The sequence below is a fragment of the Castor canadensis genome, chromosome 6, assembly GCF_047511655.1.
Source record: "Castor canadensis chromosome 6, mCasCan1.hap1v2, whole genome shotgun sequence".
NCBI classification, from domain to species: Eukaryota; Metazoa; Chordata; class Mammalia; order Rodentia; family Castoridae; genus Castor; species Castor canadensis.
Genome location: NC_133391.1, coordinates 17,836,708 through 17,860,379, shown reverse-complemented (window position 1 = coordinate 17,860,379; position 23,672 = coordinate 17,836,708). Strand labels below are relative to the sequence as shown.

The 23,672-nt window shown below is 39.9% G+C and overlaps 1 protein-coding gene across 8 annotated transcripts in view; it reads right to left on the bottom strand.

Moving 5' to 3' along the window:
* Itpr2 (inositol 1,4,5-trisphosphate receptor type 2) overlaps nucleotides 1-23,672 on the bottom strand; it is an 842,075-nt gene that overhangs the window by 741,166 nt on the left and 77,237 nt on the right. For 6 of the 8 annotated variants that reach the window (XM_074075818.1, XM_074075817.1, XM_074075815.1 and 3 more), the window contains 4 exons: nucleotides 14,147-14,191; nucleotides 4,978-5,129; nucleotides 2,108-2,207; nucleotides 1,428-1,588 (listed from right to left, as the gene is read on the bottom strand). In XM_074075818.1, coding sequence (XP_073931919.1) covers nucleotides 1,428-1,588; nucleotides 2,108-2,207; nucleotides 4,978-5,129; nucleotides 14,147-14,191 — 458 coding nt within the window. Of the gene's footprint in view, nucleotides 1-1,427; nucleotides 1,589-2,107; nucleotides 2,208-4,977; nucleotides 5,130-14,146; nucleotides 14,192-23,672 lie in introns of those variants that run through there. The other 2 variants (XM_074075816.1, XM_074075822.1) reach the window with 2 other exon arrangements.

Here is a 23,672-nt window from a genome sequence, read left to right as displayed (position 1 = left end):
GGTAAGCAGTGAAACTGATGAACCAGAGTGTCTGCTCCTCTAACTTTCTGGTTACTCCAGACTATTTTGCAAGGTGGTTATGCTTGTGGATGGGTAGTCTCCGAAGACCCTGATCAGAACATTCTCAGGCTCTCGAGTCCAAACCAAAGCATCAAACAGTGATACTGTGATTGCAAAGCACAGCAAAGTTTTATTAAAAGTAGAGAGAAAACATAGATAGGAGTGTTAAAGAAAAAACTGCAAGAGAAAAGCAGTGGGCTCTGGCCAGATGGCTCAGAAGCCAAAACTCCCATCTTCCTTAGAGGGGTACAAGAGGCAGGGAGACAGGAATCTGGGCATCCTTTCATGATAGGCTAGGATGAGTATACAAAGTAACATTGGGTCCACCATACCCCCAGGATACGATTTTCCCTTCTGTGTTTCTTGTATCTATTGTTTCAGGATGCTGATGTCCACCTAACTCAAAACACCTTGTGACCTCCCATGACCTTGATGGGTTATTTTCATCCTAATGAGGCTATTAAGTATTTTTCTCTCAGAGACCATAAAGAATCCTTCATTTTTGGTTCTCTTTGCACATCACCATTGCTTCACTGGGCTGCTAGCTTGCCTCAACTCTATCAGCTATCTCTCACGACCTGTGCTTGAGCACACGTTCGTGAACGCCTACGAAACCGGCAAACAGCTTCTTGTTCTTCAAATGAAAAGCTATGTAGCAGATCATGAAGAGGGGATGCACTGGGAAGCACATGAACTTCAAGCACCTGTGATTAAACTCCTCTGCTTATGTGGCATCTTTCTCAGGCCTACCTAAGTGGTTAGATATGATATATTTATAATACTCCACACAAGTGGGGATACAGTATGTAAATGTATTTGTAATACTCAACACGTAGGGATGCAGTACATTCTAGCTATCCCTGCCATTCTCACTTACTTCCAAAACCAACTGAAAAATCAAGGGCCCAGATTCTCCAAATGAGTTACAAGGACAGAAAGCTGCACCTTGCAGGGTTTTGTCTCATATTACACATTTGTTTACTTTGTGGTACCAGAGTCATGAAGTGTATCATGAATAAAAACAACAAGAAAAACATAAACCTTCCTTTAGGAGATTTATCACTGTACATCCAGACAGAGGCCCATGCAGCAATGGTACTATGAATCTCCTACAAAGAATTTAAAGAGAAGACCAGAGAGTAACTAAAAACAAGTAATGAGCAAGGCAAGTATTCTATGAGATTTCAATTCACCATTTTCATTCACCCATCATGATCAAGAGAAATCGGGCCCACCTCATTGGGAAGTAGATGTGCTGACACCCAGAATGTTCTGAGTATCCCTAAGGTCAGTCACACACTTGAAGTTCACCACAAGAGTTGACAATTGATTCCTTATGCTTATAAGCTATTCTGAAAGTTACCAACCTCCTTTCATTCTGAGTTATCGAGCCATTTTCCAGCTTTTTAACTGTGGTCGCTAGCACTTTGTTTGCATCGTTGGCGAAGTCTAAGTCTCGGACCTCAGACAGTGGGACAGACACAATGGCAAATGCTTCCTTGTCTTCTTTAGTTTGGCAGGTTCCAATCTGCAATGTTTTTTCCATTAAGGTCAGTTCTGCGAAATAATACTCTCTGAGGACTAACACATCTCAGCACTGCTTAAGAAATTCAAAAGCAAAAACTGATGATCCAAACACAGCAATCCCCACAGGCATCACCCTTACAAAACACTGTAGGGACACAGTGACCTTTCCTGCCCACTTCGTGCTCTGTCCCCAAAGTGCCACTGAAAACATGCTCCTTTCACACTTGCCCTTTGCTTCAGTTTCAACAGAGAGGAGCAGATGTGCTCCTGGGACCTTCTTGCTCCACCTGCTCCACTCATTCTCATGGAATCCCTATTGCATTCTCCTGACCCTCAGGCAGGCTGCAGCAAACCCATACAGTTCAGCTTCCTAAGGAACTGCAAGACACTCACGCTTATGAATTTAATTGTAATAATCTCCAATACTGGTGAAGACGGGTTATAAGGAATATGTCAGTCATCCCCTAATCCTATGAACACAGCATTTGGCAAAAAATTAAACAATTTCAGCAATATTTACCTTTAACATAACAGGCCTCTCTTCATCTGTGTCTATAGGAATGCTAGTGCTGGTTACCCACGTGTTGGTGCATAAATGCCTTAACCGAACATAGGAGTTCCTAAAAGCAAAACAATATAAAAATTTAGTATACTTAACATATTGACATATTTAAGTTTCATAAATGATCTGAACATAAATATATCTTAGACTAATAGCTGACATAAGATCCATCTGATTTAAGAAAAAATTTTGAATTTGCACCACTTCAAAGCATACAGCACTATTAAGTAGGCCTATGGTTCTCCGAGTATGGTCCCTGGACCAGCAGCATCAGAAGCCCTACAGAACTGTTAGAAATGCAAATTCTAAGACTTCATTCCAACCCAGTAAATTAGACACTCTGGGGTGGGTCCCAACAGTGAAGAGTTATAACAGGTGCCCCCAAAAATCTGAGTAAAATCTGTAACACCCAAACCATGGAGCTTTGTGGTCATCTGGGACACACACAGAGTGGCAAAGATCTGAGTGGCCCAAGAAGCACCTTTCCAAGCTGAGGTAAAACAAGGTGACATTCGGCTTTCTGTTTCATGTCTCATACTGGGAACAAGGATCATTTTGTGATCTACTTAATACCATGTTCTCCACATTTCAATGCTTTTCTTGGTGATCTTGATGTTTAAAATGACCCTATTTCGGAAGGGCTGCCTAAGAGTTCCTGAGCACAAGAAAGCTATGACATGACTTAAGAAGAAAATACTTGTTCTAGGCAGGCTTCATCCACACCACACAAGTTCAGTGCAACAAGTCAACAATATGTAGTGAATAAGGTGTCTTTAAACAGAAATACACACAAAACAAGGTCATGCACTGACTCATAAACATGTGACCAGAGCTCACAGGAATCTAACCCTGTGTTTTCCTTGAGAGTAATAGTTTCGTATTCACTAAGCAAAAATCAACTGTTAAGCATATGAGAGTGTGTCTGAAAACAAGACACAGAACTTTATCCAACTCAAATATTACCATTCCTACTGACTCTCTTACTACCATTATCTCTTTAACAAATATGTGTATAATACCTATTGAAAGTTTCTGTCTTTGAGATACATGGAGCTCAGCAGAAAGGTAAGACATAAATTTGTCATGCAACCTAAGGTGTAAAACGTTAGGGCCAATAAGAGAAATCAAATAAAATGCCAATGGCCTCAGGGGGATGTTCACTCAACAATATGGTTTTTCTCATTCCTGTAAATAGATAAAGTAAGTAAAGCCTGTGTCCCAGCCCAAGACTGCTTCATTAGTCTCAGTGTGGCTAAGTAAGACTAAGACAAGGAGAGATGTCAATGCTGCCAGGTGGTTCTGAATTACAGCCAACTCAAGGCTGTTCCAACTCAGCCTCTGGTCTCTGACCTATATGATTAAATAATATTAAGATTATTTAAAGAACGTGACACAGGATTTAGCACACAGAAAGCACTCAACAGTTTTATTATGATAGTAGCTATAATCACATGGTGATTAATGTTAGCTATAATACATGATGAGTGAATGCATGCTAATACAAAACTCTGTACTACAGTGAGAAGAAATTCAACGGTTCTGATTTTATTGGATTAACATCTCCACACAAAGCGAGGCTCAGGGGCTTTGTCATAGGTCTATGAACTTTACAGCGATATCCTTTTATTATTTTCTTAAGCACCTCTCTTGGTTAGTATATAAGAAAGACTCCATTTTGGCTGACTTAAATCTAAAATGAGTAAAGTCATAGCAATGTCTAAGGCCCCCCCATACTGGGAGGAGGCCAGAGACCACACTGAGGAACAGAGAAGAGTGGACTCACATGAGGTCCAGGTTCAGCAACACTCCTCATGAATGAGAATGGTGTGGAACATGCTAGGAGCTCCACCAGGAATTTTTCACCCTCCCTAAAAGGTGCCCACACCACAGTGTCTGCATTTTACCCACAGCCAACCACTGCCATCTGTCCAAGACCACATGCAACAGTATCCCATGGAGGTCAATTTAAAACCATCCCAAAGGCCCCAAAATACGGGCAAGACTCTGTGTCTAGAGAGAACAAACGATCTTCACTTCAACAGTCAAATTCATGCAGGATTCTTTTACAATAAATCCTACCCACATTGTTCCAATTCCACCACACTCAGGTCCAATGACACTGGCCTCATTATTGGTCCTTAGGAACACTGTTTCCTGTTCCTGCTCAGACTGCTCCTCCCAAATAGATAGCACTTGGTCCTTGAATCGTTCCAATCTTTTCTCAGATGTCCCGACTCAGAACGGCCATTTCTACACATACGACCTGACAGAATTCTGGGCCCTCCCGTGACTCTTCAACACATTTCACTACTGACTGCGTCTTATGTTCACTGGTTTGCTTACAGCCTGATCCCACCATATAACCAGCCCATTCATTGTTGTCTTCTCAGTGTCCAGGGCAATATCTGGCATATATAGTCAATGTGCAATAAACACTCGTTGACTGAATTACTAGATAAATGAATGAGTGAATAAAGGAATATGGAAATAGGGAATCTGACACAATAAGTGTAAATAAAAAAAAGTATTACTGAAGTTGATTACCTTCCATTTTAGTAACGAAAGGCCACAAGTAATGAGAATAAATGATCCTTATGAATTTTTAAGAGCTTCTGAAAAATTCCTGCACATTTAATTATTTATAAAAATAAAACAAACTGTGTTAATCTACACACAAAAGAGGCACAAAGTCTTGTGCATTTTTTCCTCACTTGTGCTCTCTGATACTGTAAAATTTATGTTCACGTTGTTTTTATTCCTTACCCACTGGAAAAATTATCCAAAGAAAGATTTTTTTACTACAATTCCAGTTTGTTTTGGTTTTTTACCTTGGTACCAGGCAGTCAGCTCTCTGAAGAGTGGTGGCATCCAGCTCAAAAAGGGTGGCAATGTCGTTTCCATGTGGGACAGAGACCAGAGTGAACATGATCTTCTCCCCAGCCTGCCTTCGCTTCCTTGATGTTGGAAGGTCTCCATCTCTCTGTTGAGGAGGTACAAGGTTATTTATTTTCTTCAGGTTCCTTACTAAATTCTCCAGTGTTATTCCTTCCTTGGACATCACTCAGAAAAAGGAGGTCAGGCCTGGAAATTATTATCAATCGTGGAAAGTCACATACTCCTGGGGAGGGGTAGCTTGATTGGGCACATCATTAAGGTAGTAGCACTCACAGAGTTATGGTCCCTTCCCTTGTGCCTTTATACCTATTCACAAAGTAGTCAGTTTGACCTTCCACATCTAATCCTAAACCAAACACAGAGAAGAAACAGAGCTGAGTCATGTAAATTCATAAAAACATACAAATGGCCACTAAATATACAAAAAATCTTTATCATCATTAAATGTCAGGGGAACACAAGTTACAAGCACAGTGACATACACCTCACAAGTGCCAGAACGGCTACTGTAAAAAGACAGGGTAATAAGTGAAGGAAAGGGCATCCTTGCACACTGTGGCTGGTAGTATAGACTGGTGCAGCCACCGTGGAAAATAGTATGGAGGCTCCTCAAAAAATTAAAAACCAAACTCCTGCATGACCCAGTAGTTCCTCCTATGGACACACAGGCAAAGGAAATGAAACCACTGCCTCCAAAGGAGTTCTGTGCCTCGTGTTCACTGTGGTGGTAATCCCAACATCACATTGACACAGCCCATATGTCCATGGTGAATGGCCAGTAAAGAAATCTGTGGTACATACATAAGTACACAGAGGGTCCCCAACTTACAGTGGCTTCACTTACAAGTTTTCAACATTACGGTGGTGTGATACTGTACCTGGATTTTGAATTTCATTCTTTTCCCTGGCTGGCAATTTGCATGTTCTCACGATGCTGGGCACTTACAGGAGCCCCAGCTCCGGGTCGGCCACAAGATCATGAAATGTCAACAACAGATACCTACAGTGACCTGTGTGGTTCATTCATGGGACTGGGCACATCAGGAGTATTAAATGCATTTTTTTAACCTAAGATATTTTCAATATACAGTGAGTTTTCCAGGATGTAGGTCCGCCAAAAGTCAAGAACATCTACACAACAAAATACTATTCAGCCTTTAAAAAGAGGGAGACACTACATTTGTGACAACAGAAATAAACCAAGGGGACATTAAGCCAAAATACTGTATGATCTCAGTTATATGTGAAGTCTAAAAAGGAAAAGAAAAGAAAAAAACTCAATATACAGAAACAGACACAACCAAGAACAGAATGGTAGCCCGGCACCATGGCTCACACCTATAATCCTACTTACTCAGGAGGCAGAGCTCAGGAGAATGGGGGTTCAAAGTCAGCCTGGGCAAAATACCCAAGAAAAAAAGAGCTAGCAGAGGTGCTCAAGTGGTAGAGTGCCTGCCTCACAAGCATGAGGCCCTGAATTCAAACCCCAGTACTGCCAAGAAAAAAAGAAAAAAGGTGATTACCAGGGGAGGGGTGGGGGAATAGGAAGTCAAGGGGTATAAAGTTTACAAAATTTCAGTTCTGTGGGATGAGTAAATCCTGAAGCAAAGGCATGGTATGAAGACTACACTTAATTATATTGTATTGTATGGTGGAAATGTATGGTAAACTGCAGGTCATTTACCACAAAAGGTAACTGTGTGAGATAATGGATGTGTTGATTTGCTTGACAATAATATGCATTTCACTATGTACATGTACACCAAAACATCATGTAATATACCATAAATATGTATGACATTTAAAAAGAGAGAAAAAGAAAGGGGGAAGAAAGAAGAAAGGAGCTTTGAGGGAGAGAGGAAAGGAAAGGGAAAAGGAAGAAAGGATGGAAGAAGAGAATAAAGGAAGACAGGAAGGAAGGCAGGTGGAGGAAAGAAAATAGTCAAAAGTGTTGCTTCGTGAATCTATACCATGAAGCTTAATAAGGAAGTCCCAATGTTCTTTATACTAAAATATGGGTGACATAGCAGCAGCTCTTCCTGGAGGCTCTGAAAGCTAATGATGACACAGAAGCGACACCGCTCCTGACTGTAAAAGCAAGAAGGCCTGAACAAGGTCCATGCCACCTTCTTTGAAAAGACCCCAAGGAAGACCATGTGTAACTAAAATTCCTTTTCAACATGGAAAAACTGCGTGTTGAAACATCTGATGTTGAAGATCATAATATCTGGGATGAAGAAGAAGGCGGAGAAAGAGCAGAAAACTGGAGGAAAAAGTGGCAACTAAAAAAAAGAAAGAAAAGGGAGATTTGTTTTTAATTATATTGAGACAATAACAGGAAAACTTGGGGAGAAACACACAAGGATAATGACAGTTACAAAGAAGTACTACAAAAGAACTCTTTTTTGGATTTTGCAATGCTGTTGCTGTCAAAACACAGAATCACTAATACGATGAGTATTGTTAAAACACGTGAGAGGAGATTACCTTCAGAATGCACGAACACGAATTATGGATGACATCAGTCAGTTACAGAACTAACTCACAGGATTTTATGTAGGCAATGGGATTTTGACACGTATTAGTCCATTTTCTGTGCTGTAACAGAGCACTAGAGACTGGGTTTATTTTGCTCATGATTCTAGAGGCTAGAAGTCCAAGAACCTGGCACTGGTACCAGCCCTGAATCAAAACATGGTGGAGGGCATTGCTCTGAGAGGCAAGGCAAGTGGGCCAGAGAAAGCTTCCTTTCATCACAAGCCACTCCTGCAATGATCCAGGAATCCCTTATGAGGACAGGGTCCTCCAGCCTATCACTGCCCACAGGTCCCACCTGTCAACACTGCTGCTTGTGGACCAAGTTCCCAACACATGAAATTGAGGGACACATTCAAACCATAGCAGGGAAAAGTAGCTTAAGTCGAATATTGGAAAGGCACAATTAACATATGACCCTACCTAAGGGAAATAAAATCTTATCCATTACACTGAGCCATGTTTGAAGGAAGGCTTTGCTAACAGAAGATCAGTGTGTAACCTAAATAAATGGAGTCGATGAGCAAGGACTTTACCGTTTTTCTCACTATGGTCTGGTGTAGTGTAATAAATAAATATGCCTGTCTTCCTGGAAGAACGCCATATCCCTAAAAGGAATACGTCATCTTATTTCCTGACTGAGCTTCCTACACATCCACCTTCTCACTATAATTTAGTTTTTGATGTAGACATTCCTTCAAGGAAAATGCACTAAATGGCCCAGCTATTTAGATCTATTTAGCAATTGAAACATGACATATGGTTTATATATCAGTCATCTGTGAGTTCATTTAGCAGGGGTCAGTTCTCCATTCACTCCTTTTTTAGAATGGTGATGAAATAAATTTTCTAGACTTAAGAGATCAGAACTTGGCCCCCCGATGGCCCTCCTCCCTACTCTCCTTGGTAATATTTCCCTGTGGGGCCCAACCAGAGTAGTCTCTTTGGACACTCTCACCCTGCGACAATCTTTTCCCAACACACAAAAAACTTGCTAATTAGGGTTAATTAGAAAGGCCACTCTGAATTACTCACAGTGTTTAAGACCTGCAGTTTTATTTTAATTACATAGAACAAGTGGAATGCACAATTCTACCCTTAAATAGTTTCCACAGTCCCTAGAAAATAGCTTTAACAAATAGAAAAGTTCCATTTATAAATAGCATAACAACTCTGTGTGTGTGTGTGTGTGTGTGTGTGTGTGTGTGTGTGTGTGTGAATAAAAGCTTTCTAACATGTTTAGCTGTTTTTTACAATAGTGCTGTTGTCTTAAGCATTCTGTTTTTAATCACTCATACTCTGGTAATTTGCTTAAGAAAGGTACACAGCAGTGAGGCCCCAAGACACCTGTGTTGACTCCTCTGTGAATCACAGAATTCTCAGCAGAATGTCATATCACAATTCTGTTTTTGGGAGCCAGACGTTCTGTAAGAGGCGGTGTCTGTGCTCTCTGAGCTGGGCAGCGCAGGGCTGCTGTGTTTGCACTCACACCCGCCCCTACAGGTAGCCCTTATGTAACAACATCAGCTGCCTTTTAAAGCTGCTTCCTTAACAAATCTTCCTCCCAAAGTGCTACTTAACAGAACCCTTTCTTCTTTCTTTTCTTTAGTACCTTTCCACTGATGAAGACAGAGCAAAACCCAAGGAAATTGGGGGATCTTGTCACAGAACCCACTACTCAAAGAAATCTGAGGTTCTTTCAGAATCTGGCACCCCCATCCCCAAATTCCGCAGAACAGGATCTGCAAGTACATTTTCAGCACTTTCCTGGTTCCTAAGACATTTCTGGTTATGTATATAAATATACGTAGACCAGTGGCTCTTCAAAGAGGCAGGATTTGCCTCTCAGGGGACACTTGGCAATTTGTGGACACATCTTTAGCTGCCACACTGAAGCCTTAGGGCAATTAGTGCTGGCACTGGTGACAGGAGGCCACAGGTGTTCTAAACACCCCACTATGCAAAGCACAGCTTATGGGACCACAACAAAGAATCACCCAGCCCATGTGCCAGTGTGCAGAGGTGCGAAACCCCAGCATAAACAAAGATTCATCCTCAAAAAATCAGATCACAACTCACACAAAGTTGTGACACATGGACAGTGTCATGGAGTATTCCAGAAAACTCCCCTTCACACAGACATTCGAAAAGACACAAATAATTACTGTCGATTCCCAGCTGTGCTTGACACGGTTCCAATGTTTACCAGGTCCTGGAGGATGTTGCACATTTGTAAGATTGGAAATAGTAGACTCCTTTGTAAAATAAATACAGCAATTTAGGTCTTAATGAGAGCTCTGACACACACAACCACATCTCTGTGCACCGTGCATTAACCTCTGAAGCTTCAGAAATGGAAGGCGACATTTTCATAAAGGTATCTAAATTACAGGAAAAATATTAACTGCGCATTAAATAGACAGGGGAAAATTAGGACAGAAAAAAATTGGTGTAGGCAGTGAATTCACTGTTCCTGGAACTCAGACCTCAGGTGGATGGCACTGTGGTTTGGGAAACAGATTTCTCAGTCCTCGGGATACTGATAAACTCTGACAGCTCCTTTGTTTTCTTCTTCAGACAGAAACATAATTATTGCTCTGAGGCAAATGGCCTATAAAATGAGAAGCCATATTGTTACGTTACCGTGGCACATTCACAGCTTTGTTTACTCTCAAGTTAGAGATTGTGAAGAGGGGAAATATTAAATCAAATGTCTCCAGAAGGATGTCTACCTGAGATGACAGATGACATCACTAATAACCCTCTTCAGCAAGTGCAGCCCCACCTGTCTGTGTGAAGTTAAAGTACTGCCAGTCAGAGCTGCTTAACCAGAGAGTACTCCCCTCACCTCTAGATGAGAATGAGAAATGGAAAGAAAAAGAAAAAAGCCATAAAGCAAACCAAAGGGGCTTGATTAGTACAGTGAACTTCACCATGGATTTATTACTTATTTCTCTTCCTGGTGCCACTCAGAAAACCCTCGTACTCTGCATTCTTCCCGTGCTCTGCCCAGAATGACCAGCAGCAGTGGTTGAAGAGAAGAGACCAGATGCAACTCAGCGGCGCACTGGGAGGCTCGGGGTGAAGCCCTTTACACATCTCCTTCAGAGTGTCCATGTATCTGAGCTCACTGGCATGAAGACAAGTCTGTATCCATTACACAGGTAAGGACACAGAGTTTCAGGAAGCTACCCAGTCTGAGGACACATCTGTTGTGTTGCTACAAGAAAGGCTCTTTTGGTCCTAAGCCACACAGAATATAATGAAAATATAGCTTGAGGAAAAGAAAAGTGGCCCTGACATGCAACCAGTGAACTCACAGCTAGGCCAGGGCATCATCACCTGACAAGGGTCATCCTGACCGAAATGGATCAGGACAAAAACAAGACCACTCCCTAACTGTGTCTGAAGACAGACAAAACAAGCATATTGTCCAGCTCACAAAAATGGCTGCATAATCCTCCTCACCCAGCTGACAAGAATGAACACAGCATCTTTAGCCTGCCATCTCTGTAGACAGAATTTATTAAGATGCCAATCATATAACCACCTCTCTTCCTGACAGTATTCTTATCCACAGCAAAGCCTTACTTCCTTAGATTCCCCATAATCACCTGATGCCAGCCCAAATTCTCTAACAAGTTCTTAACACACTCTCACTGAGGTGCCTCAAGGTTTCCCACAGTATGTATGCATCTGCCCGCAATCAGTAGTAACCATTGTTCAGCTACATGTGCTCCTGGTGGTCTTTGGTTGGACGCCATTGACAAGCTTGTATTAAGAAGCAAGGAAACCATAGTTCATATTCAACTTTGAAACCTGGTTACTGGTAGCATTTGCCTAAATCATAGTAAAGTCAGAATCCAATAATCCTGGGGTAGCCACTGAAGTCCAAGGGTAGAAGAGTCCACCCAGCTTATAAAACTGAAACATAAATATGACTATGAGCCTGTATCTGTGCTCAGGTATGTCTTGACACAAGTAAGTTGTCGTTGGGCCAAACACCTGACACCTTCACTTCATGTCTACCACAACCCTGAAAATCAAGTGGAAAGAGAAATCAAAGAGGAACAAATCAGGTTCAGGAATTCTTACTGATTTTCCTCCCTCATGTAAAACCAAACACAAGGCTGTGGACCAATGCAAACCCAGTTGTTACTCTATTTAAACGTTCAACGCTTTGTATCATGGGGTAGAATTTTAGGTGGGGGTGGTTATTGGGTTTTTATTGTTACTTTAGATTGACACAATAATTGTACATATTCACAGGGTACAAAGTGATATTTCAGATATACATTGTGTAGTGGTGAAGTCAGGGTAATTATCATATACATTTCTGCAAACACTTATCATTTCCTTGTGGTAAGAACATTCACAGCACATTCTTCTGGCTGTGTTGCAATACACAATGCACAATCACTAACTATATTCACTATTTACTGAGCCATGTCAATGTCACACACCACTTCTTCACATCCATGGACTCGCCTTTCCCCTTTCCCTCAAGCCTCTGGGAACCACCATTCTATTCTCAACTTCTCTAAGATCAACCTTTTAGATTCTACATATAAATGAGATCATGTGGTATATGTCTCTCTGTGCATGGCTTATTTCACTTTACATAATGTCCTCCAGGTCCATCCATGTTTCCATAAATGGCATAATTTCATCTTTTTTATTGCTTAATAGTATTCCCTTGTATACATAAAGCATGTTTTCTTTATTCATTCATTTGTTGATGGAAATTTAAGTTGATCTCAAATGCTGTTAAGAATAGTCAGTGTACACAGGTTACTCCAGAGGCACCTGCACACCCATGTTTATTGCGGCACTATTCACAATAGCCAAGTTATGGAAACAGCCAAGATGCCCCAGCACTGACGAATGGATTAAGAAAATTTGGTATCTATACACAATGGAATTTTATGCAGCCATGAAGAAGAACGAAATGTTATCATTCACTGGTAAATGGATGGAACTGGAGAACATCATTCTGAGTGAGGTTAGCCTGACCCAAAAGACCAAAAATCATATGTTCTCCCTCATATGTGGACATTAGATCAAGGGCAAACACAACAAGGGGATTGGACTTTGAGCACATGATAAAAGCGAGAGCACACAAGGGAGGGGTGAGGATAGGTAAGACACCTAAAAAACTAGCTAGCATTTGTTGCCCTTAATGCAGAGAAACTAAAGCAGATACCTTAAAAGCAACTGAGGCCAATAGGAAAAGGGGAACAGGAACTAGAGAAAAGGTTAGATCAAAAAGAATTAACCTAAACACCCACGCACAGGAAATCAATGTGAGTCAATGCCCTGTATAGCTATCCTTATCTCAACCAGCAAAAACCCTTGTTCCTTCCTATTATTGCTTATACTCTCTCTACAACAAAATTAGAGATAAGAGCAAAATAGTTTCTGCTGGGTATTGGGGGGGGAGCGGGAGGGGGTGGAGTGGGTGGTAAGGGAGGGGGTGGGGGCAGGGGGGAGAAATGAACCAAGCCTTGTATGCACATATGAATAATAAAAGAAAAATGAAAAAAAAAAAAAAAAGAATTAACCTAGAAGGTAACACACATGCCCAGGAAATCAATGTGAGTCAATGCCCTATATAGCTATCCTTATCTCAACCAGCAAAAACCCTTGTTCCTTCCTATTATAGCTTATACTCTCTCTACAACAAAATTAGAAATAAGGGCAAAATAGTCTCTGCTGGGTATTGAGGGGGTGGGGGGGAGAGGAAGGGGGCAGAGTGGGTGGTAAGGGAGGGGGTGGAGGCAGGGGGGAGAAATGACCCAAGCCTTGTATGCACATATGAATAATAAAAGAAAAAAAAAACCAAAAAAAAAATAGTCAGTGTATCTGTTCAACACACTGGTTGCATTCCTTTTGGATATATACCCAGTAGTGGGATTGCTGCATTGTGCTGTAGTCCAGTGAGGAACTTCCAGATTGTGTTCCTAATGACTATTTAACTATTCTTGGTTTTGTTTCATATTTTGTCAAGTTATAATCAATATAGTGGTGAGGCATACAGTGATGCTGCAATATGTACACCGTATGGAATGACTGAGGAAGCTAACACACACAGCCATCACCTTAAATACTTGGGAGTGTGCCTTAAACTTCTGAGTTTCTCATTGAATGAACTGTAAATATTTTCACAGAAATTGCATTCAAATTTGAGTGTGCTGCTTCTCCAGTATTATATTATAGAATATCAGAAAACTCAGTCACCTGAATTTAAAGCTTTTATCTCTCCAAAAATGGAACCTAATTTTTTTTTTAAATCCAAAAGGAATTATCAGTGCACTTGGTAAACCAAACCTAACCCTCTGGTCTGTCTCAGATGCCATCAGCCTTCAAGATTCTATGTGAACAACCTTGAGGTGACAGATGTCTTCCTGAACATCCGCTGCTGGATGTCTTATAACCTGCACTGTCTTTTTATTTTTTTCTCCAACTCAAAGAATCTCTCTCAGAATCCCTACTCTTCAAATCTGTTACTAAGTTTTCAATTTGTTCATATAAAACACAAGGGATTTGTTAAGAAAAAATTTTACTCACCACATTTTTTCCTTCATTTTGGGCATCTCGATAATCAGGATTAAGCTAAAAAAAAAAAGCAAAACTAGTTTTGAATTACTATCAATAACATATTAGCAAGATCAGTGATCCTTAACTCAAGGATCTCCACGACTAAGTTTCATATGTAAAAAGCTGAGGAAATATTAGGAGATGTTGCCATTTAAAACACTGCCACCAAACCCCAGTCAAACGAGACAAGTGCTAGAATGGTAAGAGTGTGGCCTTATTTAAAGCAGACATGGGACATCTTTGTAAGTGAGAGGTGACAGTCTCAGCCTCTCTGGGGAAGGGTTTAAGAGAGTACACCATTTAGCCTGCCATGAAAACAACCAGCAGTTGTTTTAAAAATAGATCAAAATAAAGTTTCAAGATGATTAACAATCAAGAGTGCTATACACACAAGGAACAAAAGAGGAATGACAGATGTCAGTTGACAAAAGAGGACCATTGAATCAGAAAGAGAAAGCACTCACCTTTGGGCATGGATGGTGGAGTTTGGGGTCATTTTGTGAGAAATACGAGTTCAGGGTATGCTGAGTGTTGATCCCGGCATTAGCCAGCTTGTCAAGAGTCCCTAACTTTAATTCCCACTCTCAAAAGGACAACTTAGATGTACTAAAATAACTAGTTGATAAGGCAATAGATTTATAAGGTGCTTTTCTAGAAAGAACAAGTTGTTCAGTTGCACTTAACTTTAATGTGATTCAACTGGTACAATATGAGGTAATTAAAGTTCGCATTTAAAATGTAAACTCACAAGTCTTTTCTAAGTGACATTTCGCTAGTAGTTCTAATTGCCACAACTAGCTTACCACTAAATACCAACGAAGATACTAGAGAAAAAAGAAAAGAAAAACAAAACAAAACAAAAGGAAAAATCTGTCTATCTCATTGAGAACAAGGGCTAAAAAGCAGCCTGGATTTCAAATCTTTGATGAATTGCTCTGATTATAAAGCAGACTGCTGTGGGGAGGAGGTGGTGTCCTCAGCCTTGTCTCTAGCTCCAGCTCATGTGAACGGAACTAAGAAGATACTTGTGGCCCCTACTACGCATTCTCTGACTCAGTGACCCAGGTAATTTTCCAAACAAAACCTGCACAGAGGGCTTCTTTATCACCAAGACGCAGTTGTCAGAACGGAGCAGAAAATCAGTTCTGCAGTCCACACTTCCACAGCTGGTGGCACTTTGTGATGAGAGGGGAAGATGCTGGAGGTGTGGCTCAAGAGGGAGAGCGCATGCCTAGCAAGCATGTAGCCTGAGTCCAAACCCCAGTACTGCAAAGAGAGAGACAGGGAGACAGAGAGAGAGGAAAGAGAAGGGCTCATGGGAGCTGCACACCGGGCTGGCATCACATGGCCACGTGGGAATAGAGAAGGAGTTGGCGGGGGAAGCAAGTGCCGCAGACAGAGCTCAGTGCGAAGAGCTAAACTGGCTGGAACCAGGGATCGTGCTGCCCATGTTCCCATGAGACTGCCCTGCAGCTGAAGGCATAGAACAGTGATTGAACTGCCACACCAGAGAATTTAACAAAATGAAACAAAGCCTCTACACAGAGAGCACTCATCCAAGGATGGTAAGGGAAGAAGGAAGGAGAAGCTAAGGGAACTACTGATGAAAAAGTATGTCAGAGCAAGGGAAGTTTTACCTCAGGTTCCTCCTGAATATTTCCTGACAGGATTTAGGAACTGGTCTGGCATACTTAAGAAATCACAAGTAACCATGGCCTGCATGTAGAGGCAACAAAATAACAACAGCTAAAAGGAAAATGTAAAGACAAAAGTACAATGACATACAAGTTAAAGACAGTGGAGCATGGAAGAGGCCCAACACTGAGTTCAGAGAGAGAGCAGAGAAGAAAGAGAAGGAAAGGGGGAGGGAGGGAAGAAGAAAGAAATGAAGAATTTAATATAAAAAGAAGTTGAGGATTTCAATAAAAATCAAGCATAAATACAAACTCAAAATCCACGTGGTCAGTAGTAAAAACATAGTGATGCTGGCAAATAAGTGTCATGGAGGAGAAGCAGTTGAACAGCTTTTCCTCAACATAGAGCACAGGTACTCAGAAACAAAAATTAAGAAAGAAATTTGCCCCAGAGGTCCACAGAAGGCACTGTCAGCTAATGGTCCACAGAAGGCACTGTCAGCTAACGGAGCAATCAGTGTACTGAAAAGGAAGACAGAATGAGTAGAACACAAACAATAATCAAAGACAACAGAAAGCAAAAATTTCCCCAGCTAAAGAAAATGTGCATGCAGAGGTTGCCCTCTTTCAGGAAAAACTCAACTAAAACAGACTGACACATTCATTCAAAATGATGAAGAGAAGGAAAGGCAGAATAGCGGTAAAGTCTAACATAGACTCAGAAATCAGGGTTTGATAAAACTGCATAAGCCACATGTGGTATATCCAGACAGTTGAGTACTACACAGCAGAAAACATGATGAGTTATAGATGCACACAACAGGGATGAATCCCAAAAACAATAACTGGAAGAACCCAAGCTCAGAAAAGAATATCCTGCACGATTCTATTTATATTAAATATAAGAACTTCAAAAACTAACTAAACCAAACCATGCTGACACAAATCAGAAAGTGGGTGGCATGTAAGGGAATGGAGTATATAGAAAGCAGAACCCTGTTAAGAGTCTCAGGAGAGCACCTTTCAGTTTGCAGAACAGATGAAAAGGTGGGAAGGAGGCAGGAATTGTCTATTGGTCCTAGGCCGGCATCTGACCCTGGTTTTCCTACACAGACTCCCACGACCTCAGACTCCCTAAATTCCCTCAGATTATGAGTCATGAAATTAGCTCCCAAACTGGATCGATGTGGCGTTTAGAGCCCAAGAGTGAAAGTTAGCTGGCCTGCTGTCAACTGATTTTCAATCAAGAAAACATAATTTTACTTGATAGTAAGGAATATTCTAGTATAGTCTAGAAGGGATTCATTTACCTACTTTAATCAAGTCTCACTATAGGTTTATTTTTTTATATCTCCTTGCAATTTGAATAATTTCAACTTTTCTTTCAACTTAAGAAAAGTCCATACTAAAATGTTAACTAAACTACATGGAGAAGATGCACATGTTTAACTACAGATGGAACTCAGCTGTCAAAGCTGTCATTTCTGTGCATCCATACTGAAAATTATAACATAGCTATAACTAAAATATGTACAGAAACCGGAATTAGCATACATAAGTCAAACATGAAATAATTCACGTTCTTTGAAATGTAGATCAAATGGTGCCCACAGAAAATGCTGGACTCTAATGTTCAGTTTTTACACACTTCATTCACTCAGATCACCCAGTTCATCCAGACCAGGATGAATGGGGAGCTAGAGTGCAGACTGCTCTACAAGGAAATACCATGGCTTAGGAAAGGTCGCCCAGCCCCCATGGAACCTGTAAAGTGAAAAAATCTCTGTGACTGAACTCTGAGTCAACAATTTTAAATATTTAAAATATTCATGGTTTGGGGTGGCCATACTAAAGATGGGGTCAGTCGGCTAAGTTAGCCTCATCTATGTCTCTCAACCTGAAACATACTTTTTAAATAATTAACACAGAGCAATTACTTCTGTAAATTCAATAATGTATAAATAATAATAATAATAGTGAGGAATGGATGGGAGAGGAGGAGGAAAAGCCACCCAAGTAAGTCTTTGGTCACACAAGTTCACCAGCATTAACTGTGAAAGATCAAATAAATTCACATTGCAAAGTGTACTGGTCCTTCCCTCTGTAAATAAAGCAACAGCAGTAATTATTAAAGTGATGAGATTAAGAATGAATAGGAAAAATATTTAAAGAAGGGAGAAAAGCATATGGTCATGTGGAGATTCCTGAATCTTTTAGGGCTCTGAAGGAAATATTTCCTTATGCTAAAAAGTGAGTTAGAAATCTGGCATTGGAGAGACAGTTAATATGCTCTTTAATCATTTATTCAATAAATATTAATGGAGCATTATAGCATGTGGTATTTTAGAAAACACAAAGAAAATATGGTCCCTGACCACCGACCTTATGATCTAGGAGAAAAAATAAGGACATATACAGCCAGCTATAATGCAAAACAGAATGCAACCAGAGACGTAAGGCAGAAATGAATAATTTATAAATAATATAGGTCAGAAGAAGGAGGGATCTGTGGTAGACAAATTTATTCAAGAATTACTTATGGAGAATAATGTTGAGATTAGCCTTGAAGGGTGCGTAGAATTTTAACTGGCAGAGAAGAAGACAGGCAGTGCTGAGGAGTGACTGCCATACATGTGAGGAAATGGGCCTTACTTCCAGGAGACCATAAATATTATTTATAGGATACATTTCATATGCCTGTAATGGTTCATTCATTCAACTTCACAATTAAACTATATGAAAGAATTCTTAACCCCACCTTATCATGAGGCACCTGGGCCCAGCAGGTGAAGAACTTTATGCACCGTGACACCTTAAGTGGCAGGGTAACAGTCCAAAGCTATAGCCTGAGTTACTAGCACATGGTGCTTCTCTCCTGCTTCCATATGGTAGAGTGGTATGATCCAAAATGGGAAGGAAGACCAGTCCAAACCAATGGGGACCTTAAACTGAGACCAAGATAAAAACATGGATGGATATATAATCAATTTCATGCACACACACAGACACACATGTAATCAGTAGATCTGAATGTACAAGCTGAGAGACAAAAATGTTTATGATTACTCAAGCTTTTAACCCTGCACTAAGAAAACCACTGTTTTGTGGGGAAACAATTCAACCATAGAAATACTAAGATTATATGGAAATGGGATATCCAAGATAGACTGGTGGCCTACTGCAGCCATAGAAGTGGATAACAGAGAACGAATTTAAAGACCCACTACCAACATTTGAAGATAGTCTTTATTCAAATGGCTGAAGAGGAACAGAAAGAAGTTAGAGATACTCTTAAAGTGGTAGAGAGAGAGAGAGAAAGGAACACCATAAACATTTAGGCAATGAAAATCACAATTGTGCCAAAATCAGGAAAAGACACCTGACATCCACAGAATAGCAAGAGGGCAACTGGAAGCTTGTAAGCCCACACATGCTCCACACGTGCACATTTCCTTTCTAAAATACATTGCTTTTGTTTGTTTGTTTGTTTGTTATTGTACTGGGAATTTGAACTCAGAGCCTACACCTGGAGCTACTCCACTACCCTTTTTTGGATGGGTTTTTTTCAAGATAGGGTCTCAAAAACTATTTGCCCAGACTGACTTCAAACCGCAATCCTCCTGATCTCTGCCTCCTGAGTAGCTAGGATTACAGGCCTGAGCCACCAGCACCCAGCTGTAAACTACATTTATTTAGCAGATACATAAAACATTAAAATTGCACATGTTGATGGGTAACATGATGTTTTCATATTATGTGTGTGTGTGTATATATATATATATAATATATACACTATATATATAAAACATATACACTATATATATATAAAACATACACACTATATATATATATATATATATATATATATATATATAGTGCAATATTTAAATCAGGTTAAACATATTTAGGTCCTCAAACGTTATCATTTCTTTCTGGTAAAAACCTTCAAAATCATTCTTTCGAGTTTTTTGAAATGTACAGTATATTACTGTCATTCTATAGTCACCCTACTGTACAAAAGCTCCCGTAACTCATCTCTTTCTCACTATAACTTGGTACCCATCCATCAACCTTTCCCCATGGCTCTTCCTGCTCTCCCCACCTCTGGGGACCACCATTCTACTCTCAAACTCTATGAGATAAGCTTTATCTTAGATCCCACAGACGAGTGAGGTCAGGAAGTTGTAGAAAAAATTTCTTCTTTGTAATGAAATGGCTTTTATTATATATAATATTTAAGCCATAAAATCATCATTTAAAAATAATATAGCTGTATCTTTCTCTTTCCAATGACTTACATTTCCGGGCCAATCTATTATTCTGATATGAGTCTGGTAAAGAGAAGATAGAGAAAAACCTTAAATGGTGTGTCTATGTGCCAGACACAATTTATATTTTAATACAGAATATTACATTCGATAAAGAACTAAACATAGAGATATTTAAAACTACAGTCTTATTATTTCTAGCCTACTCTAACATATAGGTTCTTTAGTACCAAGTTTTTAATTAAACCCTAAGGGTTTTAAATACTTAGGAAATAAGTGTTTACTGCCATCTGGTGGAAGTTTTGCCTATCTACAAACAAATAAGCTGGTCCTCTTTAAAAGGGCAGTATGAAATCTTTAACAAATAAAATTGCATTGCTTGATATATTCCGTTGTGGAAAGGATTATCAAAAGTTATTGCTTTAATAATTACCAAAGTAAGAAAATGAAGAAAGCAGACCGGAAAGGGTGATGCTTGATTTTTAACTCTTCCATGATTGTGGGAGAATGACTTATTGAGGTGCAGTATCATCCTACTCAATGTGATGAAATTACTTTCTCCCCACTGACATAGCTGTGAACTTAGTTCAGCCCCCAACATAACAGGAATAAAAAATCAAGGACAGCACGCCAATGAGCATGCTGATGGCTACGTTGTGTATTAAACTCTCAAAAATAAATACACGTTTGCTTACCTTCTCCTCATACCACCTAATGCACGCATGCCTCTCAGAGACCAATGTGACAGTGAGAGAGCCAGATACAGCATAGTCTGCACCGTCTCATAGGCCAAGTATCTATACTATAGGATTTGTTTTATTCTCAGGTTTCTAGCATTACATATTTCTTAAAAATCAGTCTGCATTACATGATGTATACTGCTGGAGATCCTTACATTGAATAAGGGTCCATCTCTAAACCTTGATTTCCTTTAGAATTTTTCAGAATAAAGCCTACATAGTGTTATACTTCTGAATACTCCCCAATGTTTTCCACAAGTCACTAAAAAAGTGGTATTCTTAAATAGCTTGTAGTCATGTGTTTTGAGTTTATAATGAAACTACAGAATCTCCAACATTTGACATGGTCTGATTTCCTTTGAATGGCTGCCTCTTCATTTCTATACAAACAATAGACTTCTTACATTTTTCTGAATAACTTAACTAACCAGTGCAGTGTTGGTTAAAACAGAGTATCATGATAAGGCACTATATTTAGAAATAAATTATATAGGTTTTTTTCTTATTTGTGCTTAAATTTAATGTTCCATCCCTTAAAGTTACTGTGAGATTTAGCATGGTCAGCTACACGTTAATAATTTAAATATCACACAAAACCAGTTGTCTCAGATATGTATGTAAGAAGAAGAAATTGCAAAATACATATATATGTAGATATATACATAGATATCTATATAGGTATCTATATATCCCAGTGATAGAGTTAACATAATTCTCCTCTAGACTGTGAAAGAATGTGAAGTTTTCAGGATAAAACACCAGTGTTAACCCCTTTTATTCTTCACAATGTCAGAACAGTGTTTCATCCTAGGAGGAACTGAATAAACGCAGTGTCTTCAGTGTAAGGCAGATGGGGTTTCTCAGCTTACACTCCTGACACTTTGAACCAGGTGATTCTTGGTTGTGGGGTGCCCTCTGCACCGTAGGATGTTTAGCGGCCTCTGCCCACTAGGTGCCAGTCCCTCTCCTCAAGCAGACACTAAAATGCCCCAGACACCTACACCAGCGGTCCAGATGAAGCAGCACAAGACTACCACGCAGCCCTAACACTGCCATTAGGCTGCATTTTCTACTTGAAGCAAAATAAATAACCTCTCTAGGCTGGGATTTTCTTTCCTGCAAAGTGAAACTATTGGATTTATGACAATTCTAGTTCCTATGATTCACCTACTCAATTATTCAATATGTGCTGAATGCAAATTGATTTTCCAACACTGCCACACACAAGGTGTTCAGTAGTGAGCAGGGCAGTGCCTCTTCATGGACAGTAAAATAGTCACTGTATAGGAGGTTCACACCAGGCACCAGGAACAAACACGTAAGCAACTACCCACTGTGATTGATCCAGAGAAATGACGCAAGCTTTTCCTTCATGACTTCCCATTTCAGATTTCTGAAATATCTCAACAGGTTTATGGACAGTAACTATGCTATTCCAAATCAAAGTGTTTTAAAATTCTAAACTGCTCAGTGAAGTCTAACTACTCTACATCATAAAACCACAGATTAAGTTACCATGAATAGAGCTTCAGTTAACTTCTTCTGTTGTTATTCAAAAGAACCTTCATTTCTTCTCTAGAAAAATACTTTTAAATATTAACACAGAATTGTGTATTTGTGGGATACAGTGTGATCTATATGCATGTATACATATACACATACATATATAATGATCAGATTCACATAATTGGTATTTTTAAAGAAAATTTTATCAAAGGAACTAGAAAAACAAAAGCAATGAATGTTGAAATATTCTAATAATCCAAGACACGAATGGCCTTTTCAGCTCTCCTTGTAGATAAGCATTTATTACCTTTTACTCAATTGAGTAAGAGTAATCAGGTCCAAAATCTGTATTCGTGTTATGAGAGTGACTGGCTGCCTGTGTGTTAGGTCTACTTGTGAACTGTGCATCAGATTTCATTTGGAAAGAGTTTTAATGTCTTCAACAGGCAGTATTTCTTAAGTCAAAGCATGGCAAGTAATTTTTTCCAAATAAACAGCTTAAATAACTTAACTTTGGCCCTCTGAACTTTGTCCCATGGAGGCACCTGACAAGCATCAGCTCCTGTGGCAACGTAATCACTTCTGTTTCCTTTCGTCCTCCCGTACAGACGTGGAGTCTTGTGACATTTACTAAATACCTTTATGGACAAGGTGCTGTATGCTCTCTATCGGCTTTAATTCCAGAATAATCCCATATAACATAGATTATCACCTTGTTTACACACAAGGGGACTCAGGCTCAGAGAGGTTGAGTCCCCTCAACCTCTCAGAGAGGCTCAGAGAGGTTAAATATTTGCTTAAAGTCAGGAAGACTGCTCACAGGGTTTTGCCACTATTCTCAGTTCTCATTGCCCCACTGGCCAATGTAAACAGGAATAAACTTGAAGGCAGCTCAAAAATCATTTAACCTACTTTTCCAGGAATGTCCAAAGCACATTAATGTTTTAAATGTTGTGTTGAGGGTGGAAAGCACCTGGTTTTCTCCTCTGGTGGTTACTTTTGTTCAATGCACAAACAGTACAATACCAGCCCATCTTATATTTAAAATGTGTTTTATAAAAATCACCAAAAAGGACTTTTGATTTCCCTCTAACTCCTGCTCTGTTTCTCCTCTTTCACAGCCATGCTGGGAGAACTCACTCTGCACTCACTTTTACTTTCTGGCTTCTTCCTCACTCCTCACTCCTGGATTCCAGTAAAAATGCTCTAGGTAAAGTCACAAGGGTGGCATCCTCACCACACAGGCGCTGCAAGCAGATTTTGTTCCTGATCTTTCTCATAGTGCTCTCCCTCCTTTTCGAAACACTCTCGTCCTGCTTTCAGCCCTTGATTTTCCTGTGCTTTTCTG